The 12143-nt window shown below is 40.1% G+C and overlaps 1 protein-coding gene across 19 annotated transcripts in view; it reads right to left on the bottom strand.

Moving 5' to 3' along the window:
- Tcf4 (transcription factor 4) overlaps window positions 1-11042 on the bottom strand; it is a 346209-nt gene extending 335167 nt beyond the window's left edge. For 9 of the 19 annotated variants that reach the window (XM_078029970.1, XM_078029976.1, XM_078029979.1 and 6 more), the window contains exons 1-3: window positions 9217-9365; window positions 8206-8297; window positions 6474-6546 (exon numbers count right to left, since the gene is read on the bottom strand). In XM_078029970.1, the coding sequence (XP_077886096.1) occupies window positions 6474-6546; window positions 8206-8277 (145 nt within the window). In that variant the 5' untranslated portion in view covers window positions 8278-8297; window positions 9217-9365. Of the gene's footprint in view, window positions 1-6473; window positions 6547-8205; window positions 8298-9216; window positions 9369-9681; window positions 9828-10525 lie in introns of those variants that run through there. The other 10 variants (XM_078029975.1, XM_078029974.1, XM_078029973.1 and 7 more) reach the window with 6 other exon arrangements.
- Between the last annotated feature and the right edge of the window lie 1101 nt (window positions 11043-12143).

Here is a 12143-nt window from a genome sequence, read left to right as displayed (position 1 = left end):
CTAATATAAATATATGTGTATATCTTTCTCTCTGTGTATGTATACACACACACACACACACACACATATATATATATTCCTTAAAACAAAGTGCTAACCAATCTTCACTAAAGACTAAACTACTACTTTCTTATGTGTCTCTCATAATCATTAAGAGAATTATGGTGCAAAAGTATCCTAAAACCCTGTGCCACACCTTGTGTTGGTCTAAATAGGCTCACACATATAGAAAAAGGACAGTTCACACATTAGCTTGTAAATGTGGTGGTCAATTTGGAGAATTTTACTCCGAGTAATAAGAAACTAGAAACAAAAACCACCTTTATTAAAAAAAATAATAATAATGTGCTTTACTTCTCTAATACTTAGCACTGTCTGATTAACTTGGAAGAATACCGACTGGGTCATAAAAAATAGCTCATAAAATACAAAAACTAAAGAAGGGGAGATTTTGTTGTTGTTGTTGTTCCTACCTGCCTTCATTTTGATGCTACATCTGTACAAGATCTAATTTAACCGATACACATATAGATACTTCAGTTTTGGCCAAGAACACTTTGGTTCAAGACTTGTAAACTGAAGAACATTTCAAAACACACCATGTTCCTTATTAGGCAACTTAAGATCTGTTATCTTGGCTTATGGGAACAGATCTAAATAGCATCATAATACTAAACACTGAAAATCACAGGCCTGAGGCCACCAGGACTCAGCTCCATGCCTTGGACGAGGTTGCAAACTTCCAATATAAAATGTAGTTTACCATTAGGAGTAAATGTTTGATCTGTAAAGCTTACAAAATTACTTTGTTTATCATAGTAGATGAAAGCAAAAAGGAATAATTTTAAGCTCAAAACAAAACTGTTTATATGACAGTCTTTACTGCTCCATGATTCTGAGCATTTAAGACAGATTCGAGCAATTAACAGCATAAACTTTCATTACATAGTTCTATTATATATGTTTATGTGACTTCGCTGTTTGTCTGTTATTTAAGTGATTTCCTCATTACAATAGTAGGGTAGGGATGATTTGCTGACACTGTCAAAAATGTTAAGCATTTCTGTCTCGAGAGTTCTTGGATCCCTATGCTTGTTTAATGCATTTTATTTACTGAAGTCAGTGTCAAATAGAGTACTGCTTCCTCCTTCTGAATTTAGAAAACTAACATTTTAAGCACATGTCTGGTAATAGACACATCAAAACTTCCAAACTGCTTATTTTAGTGATGCAGTTTGAATTTAGGATTATTGAGCTTGAATATTCAAAGACCTAACAATGAACTATATACCTTTTTTACACATAAAGGACAGGAGATCCTGATTTTTTTAGCTATTAGCAGGTCAGGCTTGGCTGCCTCAACTTCTGACTTGATTACATACCTAAAAATAGTTGTAAATAGGATATTTTCACTAGCACCCTGTAGATAACAGAATGAAAACACAGCAACTCTAAAAACATCCACTATACTTTCTTTGTAAAAAAAAAATAATAACATGAGAAAAGTATACTAAATCAGCCAGACATGGTGACATACACCTGTAATCCCAGCTGCTCAGGAGTTTGACAGAAGATGATTTCAGACTGCAAGTTTGAGGCCAGCCTGGGCAACTTAGGGAGACTCTGTTTCAAAATAAAATAAGGGCTGGGGCTGTCCCTCAGTGGTAGAGCCCAGAGAGCATGTGTGAGGCCCTGGGTTCCATCCCCAATACCTCAAAAAGAAAAAAGGAAGGAAGGAAGGAATTAATCCTATTAATTCTAAGTCACAATGAAATCCTTCAAAAATGAATTAGAAGGGTAGCTTATTTGGATAGTAAGACAGGAAAAGTATTGGGTATGCTTTATATCATTATCTTTAATAAGTTTTTTTAAAAAATGGCTTTCTACTGTAAAGACCACAGCATTTCATGCCAAGCCTCAATATTCTACTCTATAACTATCTGCTCTTGAAAAACTGAGCTCACTCTTGAGTGTCTGCCTACACACTTGTGCACATGTGTATGAATGGAAAGCACTGAGGACTTTGGGCTGGCCACACCTGAGGTTAAAACCTAATTTTATTACTGGCTGCCTTGAAACAAGTTGTATCTCAGTTTCCTCGCCTATCCATGGGACCCTGGCATCTTATTGGGTTCTTAAGCAGATTAAAAATACAATACACACACAGTGTAGAGCACACCACCTGGTTCATTAAGGAGCACTTCAATTTTGTCAGTGTACTACTCACTCACACTGAGCTATTTTACCCAACCTCTTGCAAACAGGCATAGGTGAGACCAGGCAAAAGGGAATGATCTATAATCCAAAATTCTGCTCCAAACCTGAGAACAGCATACAGAGGGCCCACGAACATACAGAAGCACTTACAGGGACAAATATCACCACCCAAATCCTACTAGCCTATTATGCAGGTTAAATGACAGGAAAACAATGGTAAAGCCAATGCTATATCCAATAAATGGTTTGCAGGGCCAAAAAAAACTAGCAAACCCAAAGTAGTTTTCTAGAATAACAATGGCACAGTCTAGAAGTTCCCTAACTTGGGCTTCAGCTTTCTTTGGCTAAACACTGAAGGTTGTGGGCAGTGTATTTCTGGGTTTTTCATCCCCCAAATTCTGTGGCTCTATGACAATGAGTGTCTGATAACACTGTATTTTTTAAAAAAAAAAAAAAAATCTATTAAATTGCTGTGCCCTTTACAAAAAGTTACATGACCACTATGACATGTTCAGTGGTACACACACACACACACAGGGATAGCCACTAGCTGTCCTCAACAAATACTCTCAAGGGTAGACCAATTTTTTCACCATAAACTCAAATTGATACTGATGAAATGATTTAAGGATATTGACCACTTGAATTTTCTCTATCAGATAAAATTATTTACTCATTATTTTCCCCTCACTGAATTTACTTAATTGACATTCTTTGTTGTCATGCAGATAAAAGTTAGCTAACTTATATGAATGCCAAGAAATTTTTTTTTTCTCTTGAGTGAGATGTTTCACCACTGCTCTTAATCATTCAAACACCAGTTTGTTGAGCAGGCTTTAACAACTGCTGACCACCTAAGTAAAACCAAAGAGCTATAAGCCTGCTTAAAGATCAACTTCTAAACAAAGGGAGGAAGATGAAGGATCTATCATAGACCAGTCAGAAATACATGTGACCACATCAGACCAATAAGTTCTTTAGTATACATAATTTTAGGCCCAACTTTAAAACTACTTTTAAAAAAGATGCCAATGAGATAGTATGTTTATCTTGTACTCACAGGACTCGAATGTGACCAAATAAAATAGACATAGTTTTCATATCAGAAAATTAAGCCTCTCCTGATCAAAAATTATGAACACTTCAGCAACTTTTTTTTTTTTCTTTTCTTTTGGTAACTCTGTCATCCTACTTTTTAATGAGAACAATTCTCCAATCATGCAGGCATATGGATGCTTTTTGTTGGCTTTAAGATCAATGATATAACGGATATCAAATCCCTTTGTATAAATTATCATACAGGTAATAACTATTTTGTGAAAATAATTCCAGAGCCCACCAATTCTCCCTGTGAAGGTCATGGAGGCTCTGGACCATCATGGCTGAATTGTTTTACTGCTTTCTGCTGAACACCTGCAAACATCAAACAAAAACTGCAGGTCCTTTCCTGGGTTGACAAAAGCCTTTCATGTGAAAAATGCTCCCTGGGAATGTCAGGCTGTAGCTCAGGTTACATTCCATTCTCCCTAGCAGCCTCCCCATTTCTTAAGGTGGTAGGAAAAACCATGTTTGTGAAATGAAAGATTAAAGAGAATATGGCCACACATTATTTTTGTTCTCACATTGCAAATCATGATGGAGCATCCTGTATTAATGGAATCAGAAGCTACTGGGAACTTTTAAGCATGAAATATTACCATGCCTCACTCTGAAAAAAATATAGCTGATTTTCAACTAGGTATAGTTTACTTATAGTTCAGATCTCTCTTTACTTATAGTTCCTGGATCCAAGTTTCAAAGCTACTCATGAAACTGACATCTGAGTTCACTCAGGACAATGGATATTAACTTGAAGTAACTTCAGAAAATTATTTCTCTGCCCAAAGTTTCCTAGTTCATCCTTTCAGTTAAAGGGCAAAGTGCAGCTTTGTGACTTTTAAAAAAATTTGTTATGCTTCAGAAAGATTTATCTTTTATTGAGTAGAATATAAGTCATCTTCTTCACTAACCCTGTGTTCCAATATGTCTTCATAGATGGGGAAAATAAACATTCCAATCTGCATCCTATATGCTACAGTCACCATCATGCAGCACTGAATGAACACCCTGCATTTTCAATCAGACAGGCAGAATAAAAGAGTCAATAACTTTCTACCCTTACAAGTAAACATCTGGTCCTAAAAACTACACTGCTGAAACAAAGTAAGTTAAGTTCAACACCTTGAAAATAATCATTGGATATCTACTTCACAGTCATTAGAAATACTGTAACATGGCTCAGTAAGGACAAAATCTCTCTCTTATGTTTATGTATGCATAAACACACACACAAGCAAACATATCTATGTACACACACATCATCGTCTTAAGAACTGTATAAGTTTTGATATGTGATTACTTACCAAAATACATTAATATATATTCAATTTATTTATCCCATACTCTCTATGAACACTTAAACATTACTGCAAGGACCTTATTTAAATATGTGTATATAAAATGGTCCATGTACACAGTTGTCTAGTATATGTCATACCTCTAATTCACCTCCATTTATTAAACCATATCTAAAGTAATACATTTAAGTCATTCCAAATGTGTCCATCTTTACAACAGTGGAAGCAAGTTATTTCACAATGACTTGAAAATAGTCCATCTCTATGTCTGTCTGACATCTACTTTCAGATTTAAGCTAAAAACACATTTCTTAAGTAAAACATTAAGAAAATTACTGTCAGAGATAAGGTTAGTTACTGTTTTGACAGTGCCTAACATGAAAAACCAATCTAAACACTTGTACTCATTGTACTCATCTTTGCTTCAAACATTCATATTAATATTTTCTGTCTTAAAAGTTATAAAGAGAACACCATATAGAAACAGAAATGCAATAGCAATGCAACAAACAAATAAAAAAAAATATGTCCTCAGATAGAAAATATTAGAGTCTAAGAAGAGTAAAGCACCAACACATTTTCAACAGTACTTTTAATCAAAGAGGACCCAAAAATATAACTATAGGAAGTATCTCATATAAAAATCAACTTAGAGACAAAATTTCCCTAGACTTATAGGGGTCAGTAGAAGTAACATATTTCAAAATGAGCAACTTTTAAAAGCTTTCAATTTATTGCACAAAAATATACCAATTACACAATTTATCTAGGTGAACAGATTTCTTTCATTGCTATTGCACCAGATGAAAATTAAGAGATGTGAAATTATATTTATAGTTGATAGACAACTCCACTGGCATCTTACAGACTCAAAGATGTCAACATTTACCAGTCTGACTTAAGAATAGTACTCTGCCTAATGTACTGTTATATACCATTGCCAGAACTCCTAAAATACTGCAGCTGTTTAACAGGCATAAATGGATTTAAGCCTTGGAATTAAAGGATAGCAGGCAACAATGTATGACTCCTTATTTAAAATTCATTGAACAACAAAAAAATACATCTTATATGAATATCATGTTTTCAGTCTTCACTTTTAGTAAGAGACATTCAAACAGTCCCTACTAAAAACTCCTTAGATGCCAGATAATCATTGTGCACAGATTCCTTTGTGAATACCGCTATCGTTTTTTTTAAGCATCACCCAAAGATCTTTCATTTACAAAATGTTAAAAGTCCTCCCAAATTTGCAACTTTAAATATAGCAAAAATTCTTTGCAAAAGTAAATGATGAGGGAAAAGAACCAGCCAAAGCATCAAAAAAGATATTTTAAGTAGAAATGAATTCATATTTAGCTTCTCAGCTTAGCAAGAGGCTATTTACAGCTACGGTTTACTAGGCAGCATTCATCTGCAAAATTAAGTGCTCGTTGCTTTAAAAGGGTTAATTGTACACAGTACCTAATAACTGATATTATTTACAAGGGATTTCCCCTTTTTATGAAAGTTAGATTTTTTCCCCCTCTATTTTCAAATAAGGAACATTAATGTATTCCCCATGTCAACACTGGCATTATCTTCATGTGTTTGATTAGAACTATATTAGAAAATCACTTGTAATTGAGTGACGGAATTTTAAGACCACTTTCTTGACTTTAAAAAAAAAGGTCCAATTTTAATTGCAAAAAATAACATTTTGTGTAAGTTATATTACTGATGGATAATGAGATAACCATATCATTACAGACAACAATTCAATGACTTTTTTCAGAACACTTCAACAGAGCCAAAAATATGCAATGAGTAAATAAACAGCTAGGAACATTTAACTTCACACTAAGAAAAGAATTTACATACTTGAGCCAGTGAAATGTCCACTCGCCAAAGAAGTTGGTCCATTTTTCCCACTGCTCACAGGAGGTGAAAACATCTAAAAAGAAACAAAGAAATATTACAGTTAATAAGAAGACACTGTGCCTTGAGAGTTCATCAAAAATCTTTCATACTCTTACCAAATAACTCAGAGATTATGCTAAGGGTTTATTTAGTAAAATACATCACCAGCCAACTTAAAGCTAAAACAGGCACAACCTTTCAAAATCCCCTCCTCATTACCACTGTTCTTTCTTTTTCCTCGGGCACACTATCTCTAAGCAGTACTGCTACCCTCTGAACACACACTGTCCCCATGTTACCAAGATTCAGGTTGCAGGGTAGCAGCCTTTCTAGAAAACACTAGTTTGACAAAGGAGAAAAAAAAAAAAAGTTGTTTGTTTTATACTGAAAACCTTGGCCATAAACGTGGCAATGTCCATTTCCATCCCGTACAGGATTTGCCTGTCATATGTGAACCCAAATAAAAATAAAAGTGCCACCTGCACTAAATTCTCATTTCGTCTCTAACATGAGAGCAATTTGAAGCATCTCTCTCTCTCTCTCTCTCTCTCTCTCTCTCTCTCTCTCTTTCTCTCTCTGTCTCTCTCACTCTCACTCTCTTTCACTCCCTCTCTCCAGCATTTATTTCGACCCTAATTGGTTTCCCTCTTTTCCACGTATCTAGTGGATAATGCACACCTTCCCTGAGTCAAGAGCCTGCGAAAAGCAAAGAAACGAATGGAGAAAGTGCAGCAAGCAGAAAGGGGGCTGCAAAGCTGCCTACGGCTACGTTTCCTGGCAAAACTTCCGAAAGCCATTTCTCCAAAAGAAGGTCTACAAGAGGAGCAGCAGTGGTAGCAGTGGCGGCGGCAGCAGCAGCAGCAGCAGCAGCAGCAACATGAAAGAGCCCCACTTAGAAGGCGGTTTGGATTTTATTTGTGTGTTTTGTGGATTCTTTTTATTTTGCTTTACAAATGCATCTTATACCAAACTCATCTGGCATTAAAATCGAATTCATTCCCCTGACATGTTGGGAACTTGGGTTAGGAAAGGGAAGCAGAGGGGATGGAGAAGGACCAAGTACAGTAAAACTCCACAAGTGTGTAAGTTCCTCTTTGTGCTGATCTCAGGACTATGAAATTTACAAAAATAGTCCAAAGGGTTCTAAAGAATGTATGCTCAGCACATACATAGGAGTTTTCAGAATCCCAGGAAAAGAGGTAACTAGGAGAACTACAGGTCCTACCAATCCACAGCATCATCAGTTTAAAACTTTAAAGACACTACTGGATCTATTTTCTGTTTTCCATTTCTAGAGAAAAATAAATAAGACAAGGAGTAGTGCATGGAGTATTGGTACTCTCAGTGTTCATATGTGGCCAAGTTTTAGTGGTGGTTTGCAGTTTTAGGGGTGCCTATTTTTCCTGTCCACTGGGGTGATATTCCATTATTTGGGGGAACTGGTGGGTAAGGAATTCAAGGCAAGTAATTCGATTCTAAAAAAAGCCTGAATCGTCCATCACACCCCAAAACGAGTTTAAAACTTGTCAAATAGACCTTCATATTGACCAAGGATTCTGCCAATTAAAAATCATTCCTGTCCTTTAAAGTACTATTGGTTTCTAGCTGAAGTGTTTGGGGTTTTTGTTTTGGGGTTTTGTTGTTTTTTTTTTTTTTTCCACAGCTGTTGTTAGTTTCCACCGTTCTTTCTTACCGCACTGAAATCCAGTAAATCACTCAGCTCTTTGTCCGTCCCTAAGGCAGCCATTCGCTGTTGGTGATGCATTTTAGCAAAATCACACAAACCTAGAAACATGGAAATAACCGCAATCAGAAAATCCAGTCCCAATCCTTGAAGAAAACACAATCGGATTTTTGGAGACTGGGGGGTTGGGGGTGGGGATGTGGGGGGCGGGTGGGATTAAGGTAGAAAGGAGGGAGGGATGGGAGAGTTGTTGGGTTTTGTTTTGTTTTGTTTTTAAGATGGAATAGGCAGCAATAGCAAAAAAAAAAAAAAAAAAAAAAAAGCGAGATTGTATTTCCAAAGAGACGATCAAACTGGGAACATCCACTCTAAAACCAAATCCGGGAAGGGGGGGGGGGGGGAAAGCCGCTCTTCAGCGCATCATTTTATGCAACAGGAGGTAGAGCGAGAAATGAATGGATCACAGAGAAAAGAGAAACTACTCAGAACGATCCGGTCTCAACTTTCCCCCCACCCTCCACCCCACCCCCTCACACACACTCACACGCGCACACACACACACTCACACGCGCACACACGCGCACACACACACACCACTCCCTTCTGCATTTCAAAGTAGCTATAAAGAAATTAAAGATGAGCGTCTCTGGAGTGAAAACACGTCCAAAGGGGGAGGGGTGACAAGGTCGGCGTGGAGGGGGGGGGGACAGAGTGGAGGGTCGGGTCCGGTAATGGTCCAGCACCCTAATTTGTGAAAGAAAGGGTTGTAAAAATTAAAGTCAGGCCCTTGGCAAAGTCACCGGTCCCTCCAAGTGGGCAAGGCTGGGGAGGGGTGGGGGGGCAGCGGCGAGGGGGAGGGAAGAGGCGCGGGAGGGGAAGGGGTGTCGCTTCCAGGAGCGCCGGGAGCCGCTGCCCGCGGCGCGGGAGGCGCGGAGCCGCGTGCGGGGCCGCCGAGCCCGAGCCCGAGCCCCGCGCCGCCGGGCGCAGCAGCCCCGCGAGCCCGCCGGCGCCGGTACCTACCGCCCGCGCGCGAGAAGGGGCTGTCGGTGCACCGCCGGCGCCGAGGCGGCGTTCATGTCTAACCACTGCCTCCACCACCACCACCTCCTCTCCGGCGCCCGCGCCCGCTCCTGCGCCTTCCCCGCCGCCGCCGCCGCCGCCGCCGCCGCCGCCACTACAGATCCGCAGACGCACAGCCAAGATCCCTGACTCTTAACACCAACTCTCTTCTCCGGGGAGGGGAGGGGACGGAGGGAAGGGGGGAGGGGGAACACGCCGAGGCGCACGGAATTGCAAGTTCAGCAAAGAAATGGGTGGGGGGGCTCCGGCGGGGAGACGCGGCTCGCTCCGGGTCGAGCTGCCTGGGATGCATCCCCCCCCCAACCCCCCGGAAAAAAAAAAAAAGAAAAGAAAAAAGAAAATCTCAACACCTCCCCCGCTCGCAAAAAAAAAAAAAAAAAATACAAACGAAAATCCATCGAGCACCTCATTTTTCCTCAGATCATCAGTTACAATCTGAAGCCTGAACAGTGGTGTTTTTGCCCATTTTCATCCATCCGAGGCACTTTGAAATGTATTGGAGTTTACATCCCCTCTCACTTCTTTCTTTCTCTTAACTCTCGTTCCCTCTCACTCACACATCCACACACGGCAAAGCAAGTTTATACTAGGCTGCAAATACACGTGATGCAAAAAGACTTTGCCAAGAGGAACAATATTTTTTTTTTCTTTTCCATACATAAACCAAGCCACATTTTTTTGGCTGGGGAGATTTTCGTTTTAGTAGTTTTGCGTTGGGGGCAAAACCTGAATTGGATACTTTCTTCACCCACCCTCGTAAGTCACAGAATAGTAGAGCTGCAAACTTCGGTCAAAAAAAAAAAAAAGGGCAATTTGGGGGGGTGGGTGTGGATGTTGTTTTGTTTTTACACTTGAGTTCCTAGGCACGCAAAGTCCGCGTTCGCCAGCCCTATAAGTTTTTCATCCAACATTTACCATCATAGGCCCTGCATGCTCTTAAAACACACTTTTTCACATCACTTTTTAGGATAAAAATTAAGCTTCATAATTCTATCGTTTCATAATCACATACGTGCTTTATCCAGTATATGCAACATACGCTATGTTAACGTGTGTTAAAAAACACATTCTACACACCCTGATATTACTAGATGCTCCAGTACATACACAAAATGCATGCACATACTTTTTCGTATTGGCAATTATTTAATAGGTCGTTCCTTTTGTTTTAATAAAGCATTGGGATCGACATTTTAAAAATTAAATTCAATTACAAACAGTTTATTCTGACAGCAAATTGTAACGTTACCTTAAATGGCCACAAATATGCTCACAATATTCCAAGGAAAGAGACTTTAAAGAGAGAAACAAAAATCTTCTGCAAGTACTTAGTATCTCACATGTGTATCCCCCAAAAAAGTATTTTAAGTAGTACTCAGTCCTGCTCCAGGGATATCCACAGATTACAAGATTATGCACCTGGCTCTGGTATTTGCATTTTCCACCATAAAACTGCAACAAAATTACCTCCCCCAAAAAATAAATCATTAAAAAAAATCCAACAACTTTTTCTTATTGTTTATAAAAAAAATTATCAACACAGGATAGTTATAATATTTCCTCAAACAAATCTTGTTGGGTTTTTTTCTTCTCCTCTTATAAAGTCTTAAACTTGTTCCAAGTTTAGAGGTGTCTCATCATCATCATCCTCCTCCTCATCATCATCACCATTGACTCCCCCGTGGAGTCACATTGATAATAATAGGTTTCCCTGAAAGATACATTGTAATCCATTCACATCCGGGCACTGCGGGCTTATAAAGAGAAGGCGCTGCGGCCGCGGCTGCTCCTCCAGACAATGACTGGGGAGGGGCGGGGCGGGAGCGGGCGACCATAGAGTGGTAAACAGAGCGCCTAGAGAGGCTGGCCAAGATGGCGGCGCGCGTCGGCCACGCCTCCTCCGGGAACGGAGGCGGGTGGCCGGGCTCGAGCCCGCGTCGCGCGTGGGGCGGCACTGCAAGGGTTCCTTGGGTTGGGGTTGGTTGCAGGCCGCGTCTCTGCGCGCTTCAACTTGTTCCAGTTCCTTGACTGACTCCGATCTTTGACACAATAGTACAGTTGCATTCAGTAATTAGACTCCATAGACTTCCGCAGGGGAGTCCGCTCCTGGGTTGACCTGGAGGGAGGCTTGGAAGAGGCCGTGCGGGCCTCACCGAAGCAAGCCCGAGTCCGGACTCCCCGGCAGTGGGGATCCGTGTTCTTCGCGAGGCGTAGGCGGCGTGGGAAAAGGCTGCCGAGGCGTAGTCGTTCCCGGGATGAAAGAGGGATGCGGGTCCTCTCCCCTCCACCACCCCGCTGGCCTTCCTGCAGGTCCCCTGCCAGTGTGAGAACTTTCTAGGTCCTGAAAGTCTTCCCTTGCTCCATGTACCCTGTGTGGCCTCAAGGGGAGAAGGTACCAGGAGCCACGACTGACTTCAGGTTTTCTGTTCTGGCCAAGCAGTTACCATCTCTATCTTGTCTAATGTGTAATGTGCAAATATTGGCGTCTACTTTGAGAATTTTGTACAGAATATGGATACAGAGGAAGCCACCACTCAAGAAAAACTCTGCTTCTACCCCTAATTCCTCAGTTAACTTCACCGATGCCTCTAAATGTAGCCGATAGGATTTTAAATGAAGATTTACCTATCTCAAAAGAATAGCTTTTAGTCCTCCCAGCAGAGAAAGCCATTAATAATGATGACAGGTTACAGAGTGTTTACTATGTGCCAGACATTGTCCTAAGAATTTCACAAATATTGGCTGTCTGAATTCTGAGAAAGAACCTATCGAGTATTTCTTACTGCCTTGCTTTACATAGAGGGAAACAGAAGTAAGTAAAGTGGCATAGCTTGACCCAGGGCAGAAGTTTAAACTTGCCTAAGTGA

This window comes from Ictidomys tridecemlineatus, chromosome 13, assembly GCF_052094955.1.
Source record: "Ictidomys tridecemlineatus isolate mIctTri1 chromosome 13, mIctTri1.hap1, whole genome shotgun sequence".
Taxonomy (NCBI): Eukaryota; Metazoa; Chordata; class Mammalia; order Rodentia; family Sciuridae; genus Ictidomys; species Ictidomys tridecemlineatus.
This window is presented reverse-complemented; position numbering and strand designations above follow the sequence as displayed.